The sequence below is a fragment of the Palaemon carinicauda genome, chromosome 26, assembly GCF_036898095.1.
Source record: "Palaemon carinicauda isolate YSFRI2023 chromosome 26, ASM3689809v2, whole genome shotgun sequence".
NCBI lineage: Eukaryota > Metazoa > Arthropoda > Malacostraca > Decapoda > Palaemonidae > Palaemon > Palaemon carinicauda.
The window spans coordinates 103,333,947-103,360,466 of record NC_090750.1 but is presented as its reverse complement, the minus strand read 5'-3'; the positions used below and the strand labels follow the sequence as shown (position 1 = coordinate 103,360,466).

At 35.0% G+C, this 26,520-nt stretch overlaps 2 protein-coding genes across 3 annotated transcripts in view; both read right to left on the bottom strand.

Annotated features, from left to right (window-relative positions):
• The window catches only part of PAN3 (Poly(A) specific ribonuclease subunit PAN3), a 54,853-nt gene extending 51,074 nt beyond the window's left edge, over positions 1 to 3,779 (bottom strand). For both annotated transcript variants that reach the window (XM_068350041.1, XM_068350042.1), the window contains exon 1: positions 3,419 to 3,779. The gene's annotated coding sequence lies outside the window, so the exon portion shown is untranslated. The remainder of the gene's footprint in view (positions 1 to 3,418) is intronic.
• A 4,303-nt stretch (positions 3,780 to 8,082) lies between these two features.
• The window catches only part of LOC137620094 (arrestin homolog), a 26,733-nt gene continuing 8,295 nt past the window's right edge, over positions 8,083 to 26,520 (bottom strand). Inside the window, exons 4-7 of the mRNA XM_068350368.1 lie at positions 20,707 to 20,864; positions 11,764 to 11,907; positions 9,552 to 9,699; positions 8,083 to 9,007 (exon numbers count right to left, since the gene is read on the bottom strand). Coding sequence (XP_068206469.1) covers positions 8,789 to 9,007; positions 9,552 to 9,699; positions 11,764 to 11,907; positions 20,707 to 20,864 — 669 coding nt within the window. The 3' untranslated portion in view covers positions 8,083 to 8,788. The remainder of the gene's footprint in view (positions 9,008 to 9,551; positions 9,700 to 11,763; positions 11,908 to 20,706; positions 20,865 to 26,520) is intronic.

The window sequence follows — 26,520 nt, the reverse complement described above, 5'->3', positions numbered from 1 at the left end:
GGTTAATATATGATACTTTAATTAATAGTGAAACTGAAGTTCGCTAAAAGAAATAGACGAGAGTTGGCAAGTTCGGTATTTTTCTCTATATGTTTAATAGGGGCTGGGGCTTAATAACTTACGTATCGGTCGATTAAAATGTTAACCCTTTTAACCCCCGGCTATTTGGAACTTTCCAACCCTTAACCCCCAGGCATTTTTTTTTTCAAGCACAATTTGCAATACAGTACAGTATATATTTTTTAAATTGCTCTAACAGCCTTAATTTTCGTCATAGAGAGGTCAGGTTGGTCTCAATCTCTTGGAAAATGCCTGAAGTTTCTCAAAAAATTATCAAAAATATGCAAAAAAATGTAAATAGCAGTATTTTGCAAGGACGTACCGGTACGTCCATGGGGGTAAAGGGATGAGTTTTGTGAAACGTACCAGCACGTCCATTGGGGGTAAAGGGTTAAGGCTAATTCTTACTCCAACTCCACTGTTTACATTTGGGTGACTGATGGTAAGTTATTACGCATGCGTTGCTTGCATTCGCTTGTGCCAGGTATTCTGTTTCTTATACGGCGTAATCATTACCTGGCTTTATTAACCAATTAAGAGCTTCCTAATATTTATGAACAACTCCGCGGATGCTGTTATACAACAGCCATTTTTTTTTCCACCCTCCCCTTCAGTTTCAGCTTAACCACCATCACAAAGACGTCTCCAAGAGGGAAATAAACTATTTCAAAATTTAGTGTAATTTCATCACCGTCTGCAATTGATTACAGTATGATGAAAACAATCTCCGTTCACTGTATAGCTATTGTTGCTCCCCGAAATGACCCCCGGGGCTTGCAACCACAGCTCAGCATGTACCGCTTGCCAGAACATAAGAGCAGTGATGCAATGTTAATCGTGCGAGCATAGCGAGACACGGCAGAGCAAAAACCATTAGAAGGATGTGAAGCGAATTAGATAATTATGATAAACTACTTGAATCTTCACCCATTTACATGAACCATATGTTTTTCTAACTGGTTATCTTGTGTTTATTTTACATTTCTGACTAATTTTGTTGCTGCAAATCACTTATTTAGGCATTTCACAACCCAAAATAAGCCCAGTTTCCCACTGGGGTTCCCCATAATTGTCTAAATATAAGGGAGTCCAAAAATTCATAAAAGGGTGGTTTGCCCCAATAACCTAATCATGGTTAGAAATGCATAAAACACAAGATAGCAAGTATAAAAAATACATATTTTTCATGTATTTGGATAAAAATTAAAATATCACGTTTAACATAGTTTTTGTTATTAGCAGGCTGTTACTAAAGTATCCTAGTGTGCTTCAATATTAGAGCTTCACTTTGTAAATATTTACTCTCTCACCAGCAATTGTAAACATGTTCCTTTCTATGCCTACGATAACTTCAACATCATAAATCACTGTACATCGTAGCATGTTTGATCTTTGACGAGGAATGGTATTACTATTATCATTATTAATTATTATTAATTATTGGGGTATATGTATGATAGCGGCCACCTGTATGTATTATTGTCTAACTTAGAATAGTGCAGTATAAGGGGAGTTAGGTAAGTAGGTAAGGACACGGCTTGTAGGTTAGGTTAGGGGGGAAAGTTTAGGTTAGTTGACGTCCATTTTTAACCCTTTTACCCCCAAGCTCTTTGGAAATTTCCAACCCTTAACCCCCAAGGGGTTATTTTTTTCCCAGCACATTTTGCAGTATATTTTTTTAAATTGCTCTAACAGCCTTAATTTTTGTCATAGAGAGGTCAGGTTGGTCTCATTCTCTTGGAAAATGCCTGAATTTTCTCAAAAAAATTATCACATATATGAAAAAATTAATTTTTATAGCATTTTTTTGCAAGGACGTACCGGTACGTCTATGGGGGTAAAGGGATGGCTTTTGTGAAACGTACCAGTACGTCCTTTGGGGGTAAAAGGGTTAACATAATCAACTAATCAGAAGTTTGTGATGTCAGCGTACATTTGATATACAGTATATTCAAAATATATATTGAATTAAAAATTGAGTAATTACTCAAAAGTGTCCATAAAATATAAAATTCACAAATAGTGACACTTGCGTAATTATTCTATTTTTTTGTTTAACAAATATTTTTGATATATATCAAACGTACGCTGGCATCACAAACTTCTGTTTGGTTGACTATGTTGACGATGTCAGTTCCAGGTCATTTAGTGAGGAAACTGGGCTAGTTTTCTTTTTTTTTATAATTCTGTAATTTCTTATAATGTTAACTTGTTTCCCATGTGGCAAATTGTTTTAAATTATGGAAAAGTAATAAAGGAAAACAAATGCTTTGCATAATTTGGCAGTATATGAAGAGCGAGGTCTTGTAAACAAATACCGTCAATTTTGGCGTTTTCCCATTGCAATCCCAACAACTGTTTTTATATGGTGAGGGGGGGGGGGGATTTGAAAACTCCTAAACAAATGGTTTCCCCTAATATTTACCGTCAGATATGGATAAATCACAAGATAGCAAGTAGAAAAAAAAAATTGAGGTTAAAATATTTGGCTAAAATTTAAAGCTTAATGTACCTGGCTAAATTTAAAGGTTAATGTACTAAGCTAAAATTAAAGGTTAATGTACTTGGCTAAAGTTAAAGGTTAATGTACTTGGCTAAAATTAAAGGTTAATGTACTTGGCTAAATTTAAAGGTTAATGTACTTGTCTAAAATCAAAGGTTAATGTACTTGGCTATATTTAAAGGTTAATGTACTTGGCTAAATTTAAAGGTTAATGTACTTGGCTAAAATTAAAGGTTAATGTATTTAGCTAAGTTTAAAGGTTTATGTACTTGGCTAAAATCAGAGGTTAATGTACTTGCCTAAAATTCAAGGTTAATGTACTTGGCTACAATCAAAGGTTAATGTACTTGGCTAAATTTACAGGTTAATGTACTTGGCTAAATTTACAGGTTAATGTACTTGGCTAAATTTAAAGGTTAATGTACTTGGCTAAATTTAAAGGTTAATGTACTTGGCTAAAATCAGAGGTTAATGTACTTGGCTCAAAATTAAAGGTTAATGTACTTGGCTAAAATTCAAAGGTTAATGTACTTGGCTAGAAATTAAACTACCATATATTTCCTGAATTAAAACTCGACAAATTAACATAAAAAATTTTAAGAAACTGAGATGGCCTAGTTACTAAGGTAGATGAAGATATAAATTACTATAGGGTATATGGAAACCTACGGGAAATATATAATACACAAAAATACATGAATAGATGATCTTAAGACATTTCTAACCGGCCTATACGAAATAAACTTATTAAAAAACCTAAAAAACCTATCTTCAACATTGACCTAAATCCCTCTTGGTAAGGAGGTTATACCTAGCTGATGTTACACAAAAAAAGCTACTGAGAAGTCAATATACCTTCCCACAATTCTATATTGGCGTCAGTTTCTCTACCGATATAAGTCTCCTCATTTCTCAAAGTTCGTGTCGTCATTCACAAGAGTAAAATGTCAAAAAAACCGATCTTTAATGAAGAAAATATCCAATCAGCTGTTTATAGGTTGAACTCCACACACACACCGAATCTCGCTTTTCCCTTTTTCCGCCAGTATTACTTTCCACTTGGTTTAAATATCACTTAAATAACACGTATGAAAGCACTACTTCACTACTTCTCGTCTTTTGAGTTAAATATGTATTTATTGTCACTTCTTGAGCTTATTTATGAGTTTTTTGACAGATATTCAACACCTTCAGATATGTAAACACATCTCACAGACTGCGGAGAAGCCAGGGCTACCAGGTCCAGATTATCGTACATGAACCTTAAAATTATCGTTTTTTAAACCAAAATTATCGTACACAGTTCAATATAATTATTAAGAAGTAACATATATAACTTATTTCAAGGTATTATAGTATAATTGTTTAATCAAACACACACACACACACACACACACACATATTTGTATATATCTAAGGTATGTATCGTACATCGTCCTGGACCTAAAATAATGTACATGTATGATAATTATCGTACGAATGGCAACCCTGCGGCTGAAGTGAAGCTACAAAACAACGGAACAAAAGAGCATCGCAAAAGGATTTGTTTTGGGGGAGTTTATTTCTGTAATGGATATTCACATTTCGCTATAGTTATTACCCATGAAAGTTCTTAAATTATTTGAAATAAATTATATATATTTTTACTGATAATATCAATTAAAAGATCATAATATATACTGTAGAATAAGAGTATCGTAAGAGGATCTTTAAAAGGAATCTCGTTCCAAAGGTTGAGTTGCTTTAATTATTATCCATGCAAATATTTAAAGGAAATAAACTCTGAATTAAATATATTTTAATAAAATAAATTCAAATATTCCATTAAAAACTTTAAAATATAATGGTATCCAGTTTTTCTTATTACAAATAGAAATAATTAGCAAATACAAATTCCGATTGAAGGTTTTTCATCTTAATATCCTTCCATGACTCATTTCACAAACTTGAAAATAATTATTCTAATAATCTTAACAATGATTTAGTTCATTATTAAATAAATGAACTATCAATTTTGCGATAACGTTCTCAAACAAACCGTTGACCTAAATATAGTATACGGCAGGGTTGCCAGTTTGGCCTTTTTTCCGGCCCAAAAAAAAACTCAAATTTGACCTTTTGTATTTAAATAGGTTGGCCTTTAGTAATATGAGAAAAGCCGAGCCTTAAATACTATATTTTTGACCTTTTTCTATTAATGGGTTGACCTTTTAAAGCCTCTGTTGATTAGAAATTGACCTTTTCTCATTTAGAAAACCTGGCAACCCTGGTATACGGTAATATTGCACAACGGTTGTAAAGAATCAATCTAATTGCTTTGCAACTAAATCTATATTCGATTATTTATGTTAGATTAAAAGAATAGATAATTTTCTATATGGTATTTATACTTAAAGTTACTCGTTTTGTAGTTTTAAAGGTTTAAGGAAAACTACACTTTATTTTCAGTTCAAACATCCTTGACTTAACTGCAGGCTATGAGTGCGTAGGTGAGCAAAATAACTTTCACTATTTATTTTTTACTTATTTTACTTTATAAATAATCTATCCATAGTATTGAACTACGTGGCCTTTTAATTTGCATTTTGATAATAGAAATACATTGTAAACCATCCAGTTTCTAGTTCATCACACCGTTCTAAATGTCAAGTAATTCAGTCATTTGTATCTCCATCCTTGCTTCATCCTTCATTTCTGAAAGTTTTAACCCACTTTCCCATAAACCGATAGTTGAGCCTTCGTGTCTACAATTCTGCAGGGTTACTGTTTTTCAGAATGATTTTTTGTTAATTTATTCTCATCATTTATTTTATTTCCTTATTTCCTTTCCTCACTGGGCTATTTTTCCCTATTGGACCCCTTGGGTTTATAGCATCTTGCTTTTCAAAGTAGGGTTGTAGCTTGGCTAGTAATAATGATAATAATAATAATAATAATAATAATAATAATAATAATAATAATAGATAGATAGATAGATAGATAGATAGAAGGAATACATATGAATAAAACATTTATATGAGCACCGCGATATTATTATTTTTTTCAACTCTCTCTCTCTCTCTCTCTCTCTCTCTCTCTCTCTCTCTCTCTCTCTCTCTCTCTCTCTCTCTCTCTCTGTGTGTGTGTGTGTGTGTGTGTGTTCTAATAATAATGATAGCCTACTTCCTCTCTCTCTCTCTCTCTCTCTCTCTCTCTCTCTCTCTCTCCAAAGAACGTTAGATCTAAGCAACTATTCTCTCTCTCTCTCTCTCTGCGTGTGGTCTAATGATAATGATAGCCTTCTCTCTCTCTCTCTCTCTCTCTCTCTCTCTCTCTCTCTCTCTCTCTCTCTCTCTCTCTCTCTCTCTCAATGGTAGCCTACCGGATATGACTTTTCTAAGCATGCTATGAAATACTCATGATAATTTCCACATCATTTTCATTCAGGATTTGTATTCGAAATAGAAGCGTGTTTGCAACTCCATTTACTACGTGACCTTGGTCAATTTGACCAAGACTTTTCATCATGACTTAGGAGTTTCTAAAATCTCAAGTGTTCTTTACACGTGAAGCTTTCGTAAAATGTTTAGATTGTTTTTTTATGTGAATGCTTATGAAACATTATATCGAAAGGAGTTGAAAGTTGAATATTGATGTTTACTTAATGCATCATCTATTCTATTATTGTAGTAGGCCTACTAGACACGAAAAGACATTGACATAGGCCTACCCATACGGGGTTTTAAAAATGATATTAAAGGCTTTCAAAAAGAAACTTAAGGACTTTCTTATTTTCTAATTATGTAAAGACAAAGTTATCTAATAACTTAGGATAAACACATTAATTTAGGTCGTAGGATACTACCGCTCGAGTGTTATGAGGTCCTTTGACTTGCCAGACAGTACTACATTGGATCCTTCTCTCTGGTTATGACCCATTTTTTCTTTGCCTACACATACACCGAACCAGAACATGAGTGGGAATATAAAAACAACACTATTAAGATTATAATCTTTATTAAGATACCTGCTACATCACAATTTTAAGGAGTTAAATAAGAGAGCAGAGGTCTTGGAGAGAATCTCGAACATTGCCTCCGAAACAGTAGGCCTATTACGAACATTGAATACACGAATTATAATAGATGACGTCAAGAAGAAGTTAATCTTCTCTTAATAAGTGCTTAAGAGAGACCAACATGTCCACACATACGGATAAATTACAATGAAGATTATAATAAAATTAAATGAGATAAGGGATGTTTAGTTTAAGATGCTTCTAGTAAACTTTAACAGGTAGGCCTATTCCAAAAGAAAAGAAGAATAATGAAGATTGCAAAATGAAACAGGCAGGCCTACCCAGAAGGAAAAGGAGACAAATAGGTTGTAAAATATATAAATACAAAAAGAAAAAGAAAAAAAAATAGTTGTAAAAGTTTACAAAAAGAAAAAGAAGATAAAAATAGGTTGTAAAATGTTGAAATGCAAAAGAAGAAAAGGTTGTAAAATGTTGAACTACAAAAGGAAAGAAGAAAAAATAGTTTGTAAAATGTTGAAATGCAAAAGGAAAAGAAGAAAAGGTTGTAAAATGTTGCAATACAAAAGGAGAGAAGAAAAAAATAGGTTGTGAAATGCTGAAATAGAAAAGGAAGGAAGAAAAAATAGGTTGTGAAATGTTGAAATGCAAAAGGAAAAGAAGAAAAGGTTGTAAAATGTTGCAATACAAAAGGAGAGAAGAAAAAAATAGGTTGTGAAATGCTGAAATAGAAAAGGAAGGAAGAAAAAATAGGTTGTGAAATGTTGAAATGCAAAAGGAAAAGAAGAAAAGGTTGTAAAATGTTGCAATACAAAAGGAAAGAAGAAATAAATAAGTTGTAAAATGTTGAAATACAAAAGGAAAGAAGAAAAAATAGGTTGTGAAATGTTGAAATGCAAAAAGGAACAGCAGAAAAGGTTGTAAAATGTTGAAATACAAAAGGAAAGAAGAAAAAATGGGTTGTAAAATGTTGAAATACAAAAAGGAAAAGAAGAAAAGGTTGTAAAATGTTGAAATACAAAAAAGGAGAAAAATCTTGTAAAATTTGAACTACAAAAGGAATAGAAGAAAAAAATAGGTTGTGAAATGTTGAAATACAAAAAGGAAAGAAGAAAAAATAAGTTGTGAAATGTTGAAATACAAAAAGGAAAAGAAGAAACGGTTGTAAAATGTTGAAATACAAAGGAAAGAAGAAAAAATAGGTTGTAAAATGTTGAAACACAAAAGGAAAGGAAAAATAGGTTGTGAAATGTTGAAATACAAAAAGGAAAGGAAGAAAACATTGTAAAATGTTGAAATACAAAAAAGAAAAGAGAAAAATCTTGTAAAATTTGAACTACAAAAGAAATAGAAGAAAAAAATAGGTTGTGAAATGTTGAAATACAAAGAGGAAAAGAAGGAAAGGTTGTAAAATGTAGAAATACAATAATAAAAGTAAGTTATGGTATCAAAATTAATGTTCTTCTGTTTATTCATTTGGCTTTTGTCATTCATGATCAGGATGTATAATAGAAGGAGGTATCATTAAAAATACAGTTATAGCAAGAGTAAGTTCTTCAGTCTGGGAATGTAAGAGAAACATGTTTCCTGATGATATCACAAAGTCTTCAGTAGCTAGACATAAGACTTAATCATACATAAATTAAAGCTATTAATCCATTTAAGTTTTGTTTGAAGGAGCGGAATCTTTAGATCATCCACTGGCACATTTAATTTGTCACCTTTCTATCAATATTATGCATTTAGCTAAACCTAAAAAATTTCATTTTGAACAAAAACATCACATCGGTAGGAAAAGTTACATCGGCCATTGAAAAAAAAAAATAGAATACTTTGGGATTCCGCATTCATGAAATTTCGACAGTTTTAGAAGTCGCAGATCATGTGAGGGAGGAAGCAAAAGCAGAGAGGAGACATCAGATGTCAGAAGAGGGGCACATCACTTCTTGCTCGCAGCGTCTTCTGGCACTTTGACATCCTCTGGGCCACTGATCTTCAGAGGAGACATCAGATGTCAGAAGAAGGACATCACTTCTTCCTTGCTGTGTCTTCTGGCATTTTGATATCCTCTGGGCCACTGATCTTCAGAGGGGACATCAGATGTCAGAAGAGGGGCACATCACTTCCTGCTCGCTGCGTCTTCTGGCAATTTGACATCCTCTGGCCTACTGCTCTTCAGAGGGGACATCAGATGTCAGAGGAGGGGCACATCACTTCTTGCTCGCGGCGTCTTCGGGCGTTTTGACATCCTCTGGGCCACTGCTCTTCGAAAACGCGTCGTCGTTTAGGGGCGCGTCTAGTGAATCCACAGACTTCTGCATCTCCATCAGGTTCAGGTTGTCGGAGACCGACATCCTGTGGCAGTCCTCGATGACAAGGCGAGTGGACTCCTCAAGGCTCTCAGGTGGGTTGACCTTCAAGGCTTCAGCCTGAATAAAGAAAGTACAATTAAAATGATTGTAACGGTGGATTATACAACTGTTTGTTGATTTGAATACACTATTGGGGGCTATGACCGTGGGTCTAAGATGCCCTGTCCAGAGTGAAAGCCCTGGGGAATCTGGGTTTGTGTGTGAATAGCCTTATAACTACAATGAAATAGCATATAACAATTGTAATTGTGAAGACTTTATTCAGAAAATGGTATTGATTGATTTCCTTGTTGTTCGTGATTATAATAATCTTATTTTGTCGACTGCTAACATAAGTTGAACTCCTTGATTTATCTTCGATTTTGGTGAAAGCAATAATGTACAGTTGAAGTACGGTATGTGGAGAATTTTTCTTGAGTTTTCATTTGTTTTTAAGCAACTTAAAGAAGATCTTAAAAGAAATTAAGCCTTACTTACCTTCTAAAGAAACTAATGCCCAAATTGAATCATTCACGACTACTGGCCAGTCTTACAGTATAGATGTGAATTTGCGTTGCTTTCCTCACTCCCAGACTATTTCCAAGGGAACAGAAGCACTTACCCTGGCCAAATCCTCTGGAGGTGGGTTCATGAGGGTGAAAGGTACCTCAGCCACTAGATCTCCACCGAGAGTTCCCATCGTGAGTTTCACTTTGGCCACGTAAGAGACCACCACCCCGAACTGCTCGCGGTGATCCGGATTGGTGAATCTGAAGAGAGTAGACCAGTATGAGACAGAGTTAAAATTATGGAGCTTACTTCTGCTCAAGATATAATAAAGGGAATGTACTGAATTTGACAGGGGGAGGGTCGAAATTGTGTCGTCAAAATTTTTCGAATGTATTAGAACTTGTACTGGAGGCATTTTACCAGAATTTTCTGAGAGATAAATTAAAACGGCATTACAGTTAAATGAACAATGCCGAGCTATAGAAATTGGAAGAGAGTAAGCAATATTGTTTTAAAAGAGTAAGGACATATATGATAGTTTGGTTACAATATGAAAGCCAATCGTAATTACAAGGTAATACGCAAGGTATTTTAGGTATAAATAATAAATATAATGGTAATTTTAGAAAATAATAGGAATACCATTCAGTAAACTTTGAATCAGTTCCTAGTCAGGGAAAAAAGAAAGGCCATCGACGTCAGGTTTGATAGGGCAAAAAAGGGATTTTGACATAGGAAAAATCTATCTTTGGGCTCGAGCTATGTCGTCCCAATGGAAGTTACTCTAGGCAGCTTTCTACTTGGGATATTTATGCGAGTGATATACCAGAGAATTTTACCTGTCGAGGTATCAGTTGGTTACTACCCCCGGAGCTAATATCCCGAAAGATAACGTGTATGTAACAGGGACGTGTTTAAATACAACCACGGCTATCCTTCCCCGAATAAAGCTAACCTTATCTAGAAGGATATGGGATAGGATCGGTAACGTGGGAGAGCCGTTACAACTCCAATACCAGTGTGTTAATGTTAATACGTACACTGGTCGCCATTCCTTTTTGCAGCGCCATTTTTAGACGGCGTTTCTGGGAGTTTCTGATTTGTTTTTTGCAGTTTTTAGGTTTTTGATCATGGTAGAACAAAACTTTCATGTAACAACAAAATCTACAGTTTAATTTTGGCCATTAACCACGTCATTCTCCTATACCAGCAACTAATTCCTCCTTTCTAACTCCACCTTCTTCTGTTTAGTACGCAAAAGAGATGCACACTTCAATGTAAAGTGACATTTATTAATGTGTTAATATTATTGTCACAGTTTATTGTGCCATATCATTGTTAATTGTATCTTTCTCTCTTCTGTTAAAAAAAACCACACAAGTCATTCCCGTTACATACGCTCAGAAATGTACAGCAATGTATGTACTTTACAGTACATGTACTTCACATGAAAGCTTATTAATGTAGATATGTGGAGTCATTGAATAGCAGGTTGCATGGGGTATCCCATGTTTATTATGTGTATAGGGAGCTTATATATGTTGCTTTATAGTGATAAAATCCGACTTACGTCAAAACCTAACGTATGTCGGGTCTCGTTGGGCGGGGTATCACTCTACTGTAAATTCTCAGTAACAATGAAAACTTGTTAACCGAGTTTGAATAATCGGAAAATATTAAATAGGATATGAATGGTCTTATTATAACATGTTAATATTAACTGGTGTGTTTAGGAGCATATAATCAATCCATAGATAAAGATTAATGAATTCTGTATTCTTGGTAAGATTAAACCTATGTAACGGCTCCTTCAAAATTCCAAATAGTTTGTTAATTTCTTTTTTCAAATAGAAATTAGGCTATATGGCCCAGTGCTGGGGACGTGGAGACCATTCATATTGAGATGCATCTTGTGAAAAGCATCATAGTAAAGCTTTTAGCGAAAGGATAATAAGTAGGCATAGTTATAGGCCTATACTAACAAAGTAGAAGCTGTAAGTTCGTCTCTTCAACATTGAGTTGCAGTTGGGAAAAGCATCACAGTAAACCTTTTAGCAAAAGGATAATAAGTAGGCGTAGTTATAGGCCTATACTAACTAAGTAGAAGGTAAGTTCGTCTCTTCAACATTGAGTTGCAGTTGGGAAATGCATCATAGTAAGCCTTTAAGCAAAAGGATAAAGAGTAGGCCTATAGACCTATACTTACAAAGTAGAAGAGGCTAAGTTCGTCTCTTCAACATTGAGTTGCATCTTAGGATATGTATCACAGTGAGCCTTTTAGGAAAAAGATAAAAGAGTAGGCCTAATTATAGGCCTATACTTACAAAGTAGAAGAAGCTAAGTTCGTCTCTTCAACCTTGAGTCGCCCATCCATGGCTACTCCTCGGCGCTCGAGGTTGTCCTCCATCTTTGGCACCAGTCCGAAGGTCCGGCTGAGGCCTGACCCTGGTACCACAGGACAGCCTTCTCTGTTGGGGAGAAAGAGAATTTTGAAGTAATTACGTACGATACATGATTTCGTTTATTATTATTATTATTATTATTATTATTAGCTAAGCTACAACCCTAGTTGGAAAGAAAAAACATGACAGAAAAAAACATGACGAAAGAAAAAACATGAAAAAAAACATGACAGAAAGACAACATGATGAAAGAAGAAAAACATGACAGAAAAAAAACATGGCATAAAATATGACAGAACAAAAATGAGGACAGGAAAAACATAACAGGAAAAAAACTTGACGAAAGAAAAAAACATGACAGAAAAATGACAAGAAACATGACGAAAGAAAAAGCATGACAAAAAAAAAAAACCCGACGAAAGAAAAAACTTGACAGAAAATAAAACATGACGACAGCAAAAAAGGATGACAAAAAACATGACGAAAGAAAAAACATAAAAAAAAACGACGAAAGAAAAAACATGACAGAAAATAAACCATGACGACAGAAAAAAAAATATGACAAAAAACATGACAAAAAAAAACACGACGAAAGAAAAAAACATGACTGAAAAAAATCATAAAAAACATGACGAAAGAGAAAAACATGCCCCCTCCAAAAAAAACCCACAGGCCAAAGAAAAAACATGAAAGAAAAAATGACAAAAAAAAAAAACGACAGAAAAATACATGACAAAAAAAAACATGAAAGAAAAAAACATGACAAAAAAAAAAAAACATGAAAGAAAAAAAACATGACAGACAAAAGATGACGAAAAAAGCATGACAAGAAAATATGACAGAAAAAGATAAAAACAAAAAAAAATGACAAAAACATGACGAAAAAAAACATGACAGGAAAAGACAAAAAAAAAAAAAAAAAAAAGGAAACGACAGAAAAAAAAACATGACGAAAAAAAGCATGACAGAAAAAAAACATAACAGAAGAAAAAGAAAAAAAAACCATAACAGAAAAAACATGACAAAAAACCATGACAGAAAAAACATGACAAAAAAAAAAAAGAAAAAAAAGACAACAGAAAAAAACATGATCGAAAAAAAGAAAAAACGGAAAATATCACAATAGAAAAAAGCCCCTCAACAGAATGAGGTGTTATGAGTTTTCTAGATGACTAAGCAACAGAGGAGACTCGAAGAGAAGCCTTTTGAAGCCTTCGGCGTTAGAGATAGTCAGAAAGAGAATGATGGCGACAGAAATATATTAATAGTTTCTTCTAGTCTCTACTCTTGATTTTGATCTATCTTCTTTGTCTGAAGTGTAAGTATTATTATTATTATTATTATTATTATTATTATTATTATTATTATTATTGCTGATGTTGTTGTTGTTATTATTATTATTGCTGATGTTGTTGATGTTGTTGTTGTTGTTATTATTATTATTATTGTCGTTATTATTATTGTTATTATCATTGTTGTTATTATCATTATTATTATTATTATTATTATTATTATTATTATTATTATTATTATTATTATTATTATTGTTGTTGTTATTATTACTATTATCATTTTCATCATCATCATCATTATTATCATTATTATTATTATTATTATTATTATTATTGCTGTTGTTGTTTTTATTATTATTATCATTATTATTATTATTATCATTATTATTATTATTAGCTAAGCTACAACCCTAGTTGGAAAAAACAAGATGCTATAAGCACAATAATTGGAAAGTTAATTAAAGAGATTCCTAAACAACATCTTGATAATAACAACAACAAGAGGAAGAACAACAATAACAAAACCAAATAATAACAACAGTAAAAATAATAAAAGCTTTAATAATTGATATTGAACATTCTCTCCTTCAGTTAATTTTAATAAAACAACCCATTTAAGCTTGCCACCGCATGTTTCGTATTGTTGGAATTTTGGTGACATTCTTGCTCTCAACTGTTTGTATATAAGCACGTTATCTGTTGAATCATCTTCCACTTGCAATTATCTTGCTTCTCTTTTAGTACCTATCACCAACGTTGCCACAATATGTTTACAAATATACTTACAAATATACGCGCGGACTTCGCACACTAATATACACTTCATACGTGTGTTATATAAAATGTATTTATACGATTTTTTTTAGCACAAAATTGGAATTAAATCTTTTTGTTCAAAGGGATTGGCTGGAGATTATTCAGGTCAGCTACCCGAACACTATATATATTTTTAAAAGAATTTATTTGTATAAACAGCTATTAAAGATAATGAGTCTTATGACGTACTGTATAAGAATGTTTTTAACATATTCATTACGTTTTGTTCTTAAAGAATTTATTTTGTATAAAAAGTTATTAAAATAATGTCTTGTGACATACTGTATAAGAATGTTTTTAACATATTTATATACCGTAGTTTTGTTTTTTAAAGAATTTATTTTGTATAAACAGCTATTAAAATAATGTCTTATGACATACTGTATAAGAATGTTTTCAACATATTCATATAGTTTTGTTTTTAAAGATTTTATTTGTATAAACAGCTATTGAAAATAATGAGTCAGATAACATATATATATAGTTTTCCAGTAAGAAGTAGGAGATCATGAATGAAGAAGTATTGAATTAAAAGCTCAAGATAGAGACGACTGGCGAAACCTAACCGAGGCCCTTTGCGTCAATGGGCGTAGGAGGAGATGATGATGATGATGATGATGATGATGATGACTTTATGAAAGTCATTACGATGGAAATCAACGCCGAAAAACTAACTTATTATAAGTGAATATATTGGAACTTCGTTTCAAGAACTTCCGAAGTTCAAACTTGCAGAGAATGTTCTTATGTTGGTCAGGTTGATATACAAGTCTCTCTTTATAGCTTATATATGACAGATCCATTTTAACGTTACTGATCTTAAGATATTTTATATTTTCATTCATTACTTCTCATATATTTATTTCCTTATTTCTTTTCCTCTCTAGGCTATTTTTCCTTGTTGGAGCCCTTGGGCTTATAGCATCCTGCTTTTCCAAATAGGGTTGTAACGTATCTAGTGATGATAATAATAACAATAATAACTATATATTTCCTTTCCTTACTGGGATATTTTTCCTGTTGGAGCCCTTGGGCTTATAGCATCCCGCTTTTCCAACTAGGGTTATAGATTAACTAGTAATAATAATAATAACAATAATAATAATAACTATATATTTCCTTTCCTCACTGGGCTACTTTTCCCTGTTGGAGCCCTTGAGCTTACAGCATCCTTCTTTTTCAAACTAGGTTTGTAGATTAGCTAGTAATAATAATAACAATAATAATAACAATAACTATAAATTTTCTTTCCTCACTGGATTACTTTTCCCTGTTGGAGCCCTTGGGCTTATAGCATCCTGCTTTTCAAACTAGGGTTGTAGATTAGCTAGTAATAATAATAATAATAATAATAATAATAATAATAATAATAACTATACATTTCCTTTCCTCACTGGGCTATTTTCCCCAATTAGAGGCCTTGGGCTTTTAGCAACCTGCTTTTCAAACTAGGGTTGTAGATTAGCTAGTAATAATAATAACAATAATAATAATAATAACTACATATTTCCTTTCATCACTGGGATATTTTTCCTGTTGGAACCCTTGGGCTTATAGCATCCTGCTTTTCCAACTAGGGTTGTAGCTTAGCTAGTAATAATAATATTGACAATAATAATAACTATATATTTCCTTTCCTCACTGGGCTATTTTTTCCTGTTAGAACCCTTGGGCTTTTAGCAACCTGCTTTTCCAACGAGGGTTGTAGCGTAGCTAATAATAATAATAATAATAATAATAATAATAATAACTAAAGTATATATTGCCTTTCCTCACTGGGCTATTTTTCCCCGTTGAAGCCCTTGGGCTTATAGCATCCTGCTTTTCCAACTGCGGTTGTAGCTTAGCTAATAATAATAATAATAATAATAATAATAATAATAATAATAATAATAATTTCTTTACTAGCCTTAGGTATTGCGAAACCACCAAGTGGCCAGAATATTTTCTCTTACAATATTTGCTTCATCATTCAACTCTTAAACACGTAGTCCAAGGACTTCTGAGAAATGAAATATATTTTAACGTAACATAATAATATCTCTATTAAAACCATTAATAAACAAATTGATTAATTTGGGGAGAATGTATCGATTATAAACATCTTGCATTCTTTATAGCCACGTAACTTTTGTTTATTACCTCCGCCAACGAATTTTGAAGGTGGTTATGTTTTAACCCCTGTTTGGGTGTTTGTTTGTAAACAGCTTCCTGGCAACAATTTTAATCGTAATGAAACTTGCAGGGATTAACTGCTATGTATAGAGCTGGGGATGAATAAATGTTGGAAGGTCAATGTCAAAGGTCAAGGTCACGGTCAAGCAAAATGTCCAATTCACATTACTCTTGCTTATTATCTCCGCCAAGGAAGTTGGAAGGTAATTATGTTTTAACCCCTGTTTGTGTGTTTGTTTGTGAACAGGTTCCTGACCGTATTTTAATCGTAGAGTAATGAAACTTGCAGGGATTAACTGTTGGGTAAAAAGCTGGGAATGATTAAATTTTGGAAGGTCAAGGTCATGGATAAAGGTCAGGGTCAAGCAAAATGTTCAATTCAGGTAATCAGCCATAAGTTTGGACATCGTTGTCACAGTGACTTCAAACTAGGTTCATATTTGAGTGCATGAAAATATCATGCCAATTAATACATTTTAAAGTCAGAGGTCAAGGTCAAGGTCAAGCAAAGGGTCGTGAAATAAGCTGCCGTGGCGGAGGTCTGCGTTCTAATTCAATACATGTAAAGGACAAGGTCAAGCAAAGGTCGTGAAATAAGCTGCCGTGGCGGAGGTCTGCGTTCTAATTCAATACATGTTAAGGACAAGGTCGAGCAAAGGGTCGAGAAATAAGCTGCCGTGGCGGAGGTCTGCTTTCTAATTTAATACATGTTAAGGACAAGGTCAAGCAAAGGTCGTGAAATAAGCTGCCGTGGCGGAGGTCTGCGTTCTAATTCAATACATGTAAAGGACAAGGTCAAGCAAAGGTCGTGAAATAAGCTGCCGTGGCGGAGGTCTGCGTTCTAATTCAATACATGTTAAGGACAAGGTCGAGCAAAGGGTCGAGAAATAAGCTGCCGTGGCGGAGGTCTGCTTTCTAATTTAATACATGTTAAGGACAAGGTCAAGCAAAGGTCGTGAAATAAGCTGCCGTGGCGGAGGTCTGCGTTCTAATTCAATACATGTAAAGGACAAGGTCAAGCAAAGGTCGTGAAATAAGCTGCCGTGGCGGAGGTCTGCGTTCTAATTCAATACATGTAAAGGACAAGGTCAAGCAAAGGTCGTGAAATAAGCTGCCGTGGCGGAGGTCTGCGTTCTAATTCAATACATGTTAAGGACAAGGTCGAGCAAAGGGTCGAGAAATAAGCTGCCGCGGCGGAGGTCTGCTTTCTAATTTAATACATGTTAAGGACAAGGTCGAGCACGGGGTCGACAAATAAGCTGCCGCGGCGGAGGTCTGCTTTCTAATCTAATACATGTTAAGGACAAGGTCGAGCAAAGGGTCGAGAAATAAGCTGCCGCGGCGGAGGTCTGCGTTCTAATTCAATACATGTTAAGGACAAGGTCGAGCAAAGGGTCGAGAAATAAGCTGCCGCGGCGGAGGTCTGCGTTCTAATCTAATACACGTTAAGGACAAGGTCGAGCAAAGGGTCGAGAAATAAGCTGCCACGGCGGAGGTCTGCGTTCTAATTTAATACATGTTAAGGACAAGGTCGAGCACGGGGTCGACAAATAAGCTGCCGCGGCGGAGGTCTGCTTTCTAATCTAATACATGTTAAGGACAAGGTCGAGCAAAGGGTCGAGAAATAAGCTGCCGTGGCGGAGGTCTGCGTTCTAATTCAATACATGTAAAGGACAAGGTCAAGCAAAGGTCGTGAAATAAGCTGCCGTGGCGGAGGTCTGCGTTCTAATTCAATACATGTTAAGGACAAGGTCGAGCAAAGGGTCGAGAAATAAGCTGCCGCGGCGGAGGTCTGCTTTCTAATTTAATACATGTTAAGGACAAGGTCGAGCACGGGGTCGACAAATAAGCTGCCGCGGCGGAGGTCTGCTTTCTAATCTAATACATGTTAAGGACAAGGTCGAGCAAAGGGTCGAGAAATAAGCTGCCGCGGCGGAGGTCTGCGTTCTAATTCAATACATGTTAAGGACAAGGTCGAGCAAAGGGTCGAGAAATAAGCTGCCGCGGCGGAGGTCTGCGTTCTAATCTAATACACGTTAAGGACAAGGTCGAGCAAAGGGTCGAGAAATAAGCTGCCACGGCGGAGGTCTGCGTTCTAATTTAATACATGTTAAGGACAAGGTCGAGCAAAGGGTCGAGAAATAAGCTGCCGCGGCGGAGGTCTGCGTTCTTATTCAATACACGTTAAGGACAAGGTCGAGCAAAGGGTCGAGAAATAAGCTGCCGCGGCGGAGGTCTGCGTTCTTATTCAATACACGTTAAGGACAAGGTCGAGCAAAGGGTCGAGAAATAAGCTGCCGCGGCGGAGGTCTGCGTTCTTATTCAATACACGTTAAGGACAAGGTCGAGCAAAGGGTCGAGAAATAAGCTGCCGCGGCGGAGGTCTGCGTTCTTATTCAATACACGATAAGGACAAGGTCGAGCAAAGGGTCGAGAAATAAGCTGCCGCGGCGGAGGTCTGCGCTCTAATTTTAATATATGTTAAGGACAAGGTCGAGCAAAGGGTCGAGAAATAAGCTGCCGCAGCGGAGGTCTGCGCTCTACTGAGAGCCCCCTCTGGTTTTCTTTTCTTCAATAGTGAATGCAGATATAAAATAAATATTTTTTTTCCAGCAAACGCGACCCTGGGAGGGTGAGTGAAGCCTTAGAAATGCTGACGTTAATACCACTTTGGAAAGTAGTCAATGGATTGTCTTTGCTGATAAGTTTCTCGTATTTATTTCATCATCTCTACTTTATTATGTTCTATCATTTACAAAAGAATATTCTTTCTATCTAATCATAGTTTCTTTTCATATTTCTCATTCCAAAAAAAAAATAAAAATAAAATTAAGTTTCTTCATATTCCTCATTCCAAATTTTTTTAAAAATCAAATCTCTTCATATTTCTCATTCCCCCCAAAATAATTTATATATATAAATCTCTTCATATTTCTCATTCCAAAAAAATATATAAATTTCTTCATATTTCTCATTCCAAAAAATTATTAATCTCTTCATATTTCTCATTCCCCCCAAAAACAACGTCATATTTCTCATTAAAAAATATATATATATATATATATATATATATATATATATATATATATATATATATATATATAAATCTCTTCATATTTCTCATTCTAAAAGAAAAGAATATATAAATCTCTTTATATTTCTCATTACAAAAAATTTATAAATCTCTTCATATTTCTCATTCCAAAATATTTCAAGGATTAGGTTTATATCATAAGCAAGAATCTTTGATGGCAGATGTCTACCTTATTCTAACACTATTACTATTATTATTATTATTATTATTATTATTATTATTATTATTATTATTAGCTAAGCTACACCCTAATTAAAAAACTAGGATGCTATAAGCCCAAGGGCTCCAAAAGGGAAATAGCATAGAGGAAAGGAAATAAGGAAACATATATAATAATGTGCCTGAGTGTACCCTCAAACAAGAGAACTCTAACCCATAACAGTGCAAAACTACGGTGCAGAGGGTACGTTACTAACTAAAACTATTATCATTATTACTAGCTATGCTAAAGCCCTAGTTAGAAAAGCAGGATGCTATAAGCCCAAAGGGTTCCAGCAGGGAAAATAGTCCCAGTGAGAAAAGAAAATAAGAAAACAGCTAGAATAGTGTGTTTGAGTGTACCCTCAAGCAAGAGAACTCTACCCCAGACAGTGAAAGAGGCTATGGCACTACCCAAGACTAGAGAACATCGGTTTAATTTTGGAGTGTCCTCTTAGAAGAGCTCCTTATCATAGCTAAAAGTATGTTCCACCCTTACCAAAAGTAGCCAATGAAAAATTACAGTGCAGTAGTTAACCCCTTGATTGATTGATTGATTTAAAGTTTTCAGGCATCCTGACAACTTTAAATCAATCAATCAATCAATCAAGGGGTAGAAGAAATGTTTGGCAGTCTCAATGTTGTACGGTGTATGGGGGCAGAGGAGAATATGTATAGGCCAGATTATTCGGTGTATATGAAAGCAAAGGAAAAATAGCCGTAACCAGAAAGGGATCCAATGTAATAATATCTGGCCAGTCATAGGACCCAATAACACTCTAGCAGTAGCATTTCAATGGGTGGTTGGTGCCTTGACCAACTTAACGTAACCTAAACAAACCTGGGGACAGAGGAGAATATGTAGAGTATAGGCCAGATTATTTGGTGTATATGTAAGCAAAGGAAAAATGAGCCGTAACCAGAGAGGAATTTAATGTAATACTATCTGGCCAGTCATAAGACCCAATAACACTCTAGAAGTAGATTTCAACAGGTTGCTGAGGCCTTGAGCACCTTAGCCTAGCCTAACCTGGGGACAGAGGAGAATATTTAAAGTATTGGCCAGATTACTTGATGTATATAAAAGCAAAGGAAAACGAGCCGTAACCAGAGAGGATGCAAAGTAACACTATCTGGCCAGTCATAAGACCCAATAACACACTCGACCAAACAACTATCAAGAAAATGTATCGTTGAAAACTGTTTAAACAAGGCATGTTCGTAATTTGATAAATATTCACAATTTTACCGAACTTTTTGATCACCCCTTGTGTATATAATGTTACTCACTGGGTATCAATGCTGGCAACATTATTCCTGATCTGGCCTGTGGGTCCGAGAGAGATGTCGCACAGCTGGACGATGCTGGCTTTGATTTTCTTGACGTGTTTGTTCGACTTGTTGCTGATGACCACCTCGACTCCGATCTTCTCGCCGTGGTAGTAGATCTGCGGGTGGAAGGTTAGTCTCGTTGAGGTAAAAAAGGTCTTTGAGAAGGATGATAATCAATCACTTTAGTTTGTTGGTTTGGGGAAAATATCTGCGGAAATACTATTAAGTGAATCGTTTGAGGAATTGCAAAACATTATAGGAGATTTGAATAGAGAAAGCAGAAGTGTAGGACTGAAAATAAATATGAGTAAAACTATGATATAGAGTAAAAAATTTAAGGGTTACGTAGGAACCTCCAGAGCTGTAGTTTTGAGTAAGTAGAATGAAGTTCTTTACAGATTTGAATAGAGAAAGCAGAAGTGTAGGACTGAAAATAAATATGAGTAAAACTAAGATAATGGTTAATAAAAATGCAGTAAAAAATATAAGGGTTGCGTAGGAACCTCTAGAGCTATAGTTTTGAGTGAATAGAATGAAGTTCTTTACAGATATTCCATACAATTGGGAGAAGAAAGAAACGGGTGTATTTTCTCTTCGATGTGAAGTCGGTGTTAATGTGATAGTCACGAAAAAAAAATATATGATTACATCCCTTTCAGTGTAATAATGGTCATAGAATGAATACTGAAATGTTAATTGAAAAGGAGTGAATTATTATTACTATTATTATTAGCTAAGCTACAACCCTAGTTGTAAAGCAGGATCATCATCATCTCCTACGCCTAATGACGCAAAGGGCCTCGGTTAGATTTCGCCAGTCATCTCTATCTTGAGCTTTTAATTCAATACTTCTCCACTCATCATCTCCCACTTCACGCCTCATAGTCCTCAGCCATGTAGGCCTGGGTCTTCCAACTCTTCTAATGCCTTAAACATCACGCGCAAATAATCTACTGTTTCGCAAAAGGCATTTTTCATAAGGGTCTAGTCAGGTTCACAGAGTCTAGCAAGTTGCATCATAGATTAGGTTATCGAACAATAATTTAATTTGTTAGAGTGATATCTCCCAGTCAAGAAGGTCTGATCTGCTCTCTCTCTCTCTCTCTCTCTCTCTCTCTCTCTCTCTCTCTCTCTCTCTCTCTCTCTCTCACATCTTGGTTTCTTGTTTAAGAGTTGTATTAATTGTGGTTATGGCAAGGAACCAGAGAGAGAGAGAGAGAGAGAGAGAGAGAGAGAGAGAGAGAGAGAGAGACAGAGACTTCTCCCCCTCTGAAGAAAATCTGATATCCCAAACCGCAGAGAATCCTTTGGGTCCTATCAGCTTCATTCATTTTCGATCAAGGAAATGCATTCGATCAGAAACTGATTGACAGGTCGCTGATGTAATTTTCCTTCTGCCGAGAAAAGGGTCGAAGTACCAGAGAGAGAGAGAGAGAGAGAGAGAGAGAGAGAGAGAGAGAGAGAGAGAGAGAGAGAGAGAGAGAGAGAGAGAGTTTTACAAGGATTTTAGATGTGTCAAAGACATTTTACTCCATCCGCGGAGACTTCATTCAAGTTTTTGTAGAGGGAATTAATTCAAACGTTTAGAGAGAGAGAGAGAGAGAGAGAGAGAGAGAGAGAGAGAGAGAGAGAGAGAGAGAGTCTTACAAGGATTTTGGATGTCTCAAAAACCTTTTACTCCATCCGCGGAGACTTCATTTACGCTTTGGTTGAGGGAATTAATTTAAACGTTTAGAGAGTTTTAATTATCTTGTCTAATTTATTCTTGAATTCAGAGAGAGAGAGAGAGAGAGAGAGAGAGGAGAGAGAGAGAGAGAGAGGAGAGAGAGAGAGAGAGAGAGAGAGAGGAGAGAGAGTGTGTTACAAGGATTTTGGATGTCTCGAAGACATTTTAGTCCATCCGCGGAGACTCCATTTGCTCTTTGGTAGAGGGAATTAGGTTAAAAGTTTAGAGAGTTTTAATTATCTTATCTAACTTATTCTAGAATTCAGAGAGAGAGAGAGAGAGAGAGAGAGAGAGAGAGAGAGAGAGAGAGAGAGAGAGGTGTGTGAGTTACATTGATTTTGGATGTCTCAAAGAATTTTTAATCCATCCGCGGAGACTCCATTTGCTCTTGGGTAGAGCGATATAGTTTAAGCATTTAGAGGGTTCTTATGATCTTGTCTAAGTTATTATTGAACTTGTTTACCGTGTTACTGTTTACTACATCCGTTGGAAGTCTGTTCCAAGTATTTGCTATTGTTTATGTAAAGAAAATACCACATTGAAAGGTGTTGTATCTTTTCCATTCCAGCTTATATCTGTTACCTCTGGACTGCTTTGTGCTAAGCGTGGAGTTGTTGTTGTTGTTTTTGTTGTTGTTGTTGTTGTGAGAGAGAGAGAGAGAGAGAGAGAGAGAGAGAGAGAGAGAGAGAGAGAGAGAGATGAACGTACAGATTAACAAGGGCCATAAGTAAACGACAGAGTTGATAGAAAAAAAATATATACATTCCCAAATCAGCTGAAAAAAAAAATAACGAAACCATGGAATAAAAACGCAAATAATCAGAATGAGAAAAACAAAAAGAAAACGAATAAACAGAATGAGAAAAGAATAAGAACAAAAATAACCAGAACGAGAAAAACGAAAAGAAAACGAATAAACAGAATGAGAAAATCCGCTGAAATTGCGCTCGTAAGAAGCAGCCAGAGAAGAGAGAAATAGATGCCCCGAAATGCATCAACATAACGATCACTTAGCGCTCGTTCGCCACGGGACTTTAGCTCTTACGGCATCGAACTGGTTCTCATTAGTTCGTTCTAAGCACCCGGTCGTTTCTGTAACAGGAGACGTTTAGGATTTCGGGGTCCTCGGACCAAGGGTCAATTTCCAGAAGGATTTCGTTATTTCCTTAAATGTTGGATTTTAATAAACACTTATAAAGTGCGAAGACTGATTGAATAAACATTATAGTATATATTAAGGGTCTTGAATATTCATAAGTAATTTTATGATGATTCAAATTTACAATAATCTCTCTCTCTCTCTCTCTCTCTCTCTCTCTCTCTCTCTCTCTCTCTCCTCTCTCTCTCTCTCTCTCTCTCTCTCTATATATATATATATATATATATATTATATATATATATATATATATTATATATATATATATATATATATAATATATATATATATATAATATATATATATATATGCGTAAATATATCTATATATACATTATACATACATATATATATATATATATATATATATATATACAGAAATATTGTGAATTTGAACTGTCAATTTATCTATCTATCTATCTATCTATCTATATATATATATATATATATATATATATATATATATATTTATATATATATATATATATATATATATATATATATATATATACAGTATACCTTTTCTGAGTGTCTCAACGTTGTGAAAGAGTATTTGCATCACCATGATCAGCATTCTGTGTTGGTTTGCCGTGAGTAATCAGACAAAAATCTCCCACCATCACTAATCTGCACTGCCCAGCGTGGTGATGAAAACTCCCTAACCCCAGACATGAATATGAACATGTCTGAGACCTTTGTCCTGCATTGGACTAGAAACGGCTGTATTTGTTGTTGTTGTTGATGTTGTATATATAAAAGTTAATAGAGCCATAAAGTATAAGCCTTCCGGTTCCAAGTCTATTATTATTATTATTATTATTATTATTATTATTATTATTATTATTATTATTATTATTATTATCATCATCATTATTATTATTATTATTATTATTACTAGCCAAGCTACAACCCTAGCTGGAAAAGCAAGATGCTATAAGCCCAAGGGCTCCAACAGAGAAAAATAGCCCAGAGAGGAAAGGAAATAAGGAAATAAATAAATAATGAGAATGAATTAACAGATAAATCATTTTAAAAACAGTGAAAACGTCAAAACAGATATGTCCTATATAAACTATTAACAACGTCAAAAACAGATATGTCACATATAAATATATTCTTCATAACATACTTTTAGGTCAAAATGAATTTATTCATATGTGCGTCTGTTATTCAGGGAGTTTAAACCACCTAACACCCAAAGCTGCTTAATTTCTATTTATAATACTAGTAATATCCGGTGGCAATCTATAAATACGGAGATTAACTTCAGTCCTCAATTAAAACATACACCACCAATATAAAATGGACGTCACTCATGTAAAATGTAAGTTACTCTGTAAAATGTTCGCCCCTCAAGTAAATTGTAAGTCACTCACGTAAAACGTACGTCACTAACGTAAAACGTAAGCCACTCAAGTAAAACATACGTCGCTCAAGTAAAACGTTGAGTCACTCACGTAAAACGTGAGCCACTCAAGTAAAATGTGAGTCACTCACGTAAAACTTACGCCACTCAAGTAAAACGTAAGTCACTCATGTAAAACATACGTCGCTCAAGTAAAACGTAAGTCACTCATGTAAAACATACGTCGCTCAAGTAAAACGTACGTCACTCAAGTAAAACGTACGTCACTCACGTAAAACGTAAGTCACTCAATTAAAACGTTAAGTCACTCAAGTAAAACGTTAAGACCCTCAATTAAAACGTAAGCCACTCAAGTAAAACGTAATCCAATTAAGCAAAACGTACGTCACTCAAGTAAAACGTACGTCACTCAAGTAAAACGTAAGCCACTCAAGTAAATCGTAAGTCTCATGTAAGCGTATGCCATTCAAGTAAAACGTAAGTCACTCAATTAAAACGTTGTCACTCAAGTAAAACGTTAAGACACTCAATTAAAACGTAAACCGCTCAAGTAAAACGTAATTCAATTAAGCAAAACGTACGTCACTCAAGTAAAACGTACATCACTCACGTAAAACGTACATCACTCACGTAAAACGTGAGTCACTCACGTAAAATGTCTGCCACTCAAGTATGTCGTACGTCCCTCAAGTAAAACTTACGTCACTCAAGTAAAACTTATGTCACTCAAGTAAAACGTACGCCACTCATGTACATTGTACGTCACTCACGTAAAACGTAATCCACTCACGTAAGACGTAATCCACTCAAGTAAAAACGTACGCCACTCGCGTAAAACATGTGCCACTCACGTAAATCGTACGTCTTTCAAGTAAAACACAATTCACGCATGTAAAACGTAAGCCACTCAAGTAAAACGTAAGTCCCTCAAGTAAAACGTACATCACTCACGTAAAACGTAAGCCACTCAAGTAAAACGTAAGTCCCTCAAGTAAAACGTGTGACAAAGTCAATCTCTAAGGTAATCAGGATAAGAGGACTCAAGAGACCTCTCGCAAGTAAACAACACCCACGGGAGAGACTTCAGACGAGATTGCTAGGACACGTTGCCATTTGCATCTTAGAAGACAACGGCGTTGCCTTATTAAAGCTTTTCTCATATACTATCGCTGTTCTTATGTGGATTGGATTTACGTGGCTTCAGTTAGAATCCTTTTGATGTCTTCGAGACACGGGTTCTTAGTTTTTATATTAATATAAAAACTGAGAACCCCTTTGTTTTTTCATATCCCAAGACCATAGGAAGCGCCCTTATTAATGTTTATCAAAATAAAAGAGATATAGAATCCGGCGTTTATAAAGTACCATGTGGGGATTGTGAAAAAGTCTACGTTGGGCAAACGGGCCGTTCGCTACCTCAAAGATTATCCGAAAACAAAAGATCTGTTAGATATGGCTATGAAAACTCGGGGATTTTCGTTCACCTTAGGGATTTAGGGCACCAGATTAACTGGAGTGAGTCGTC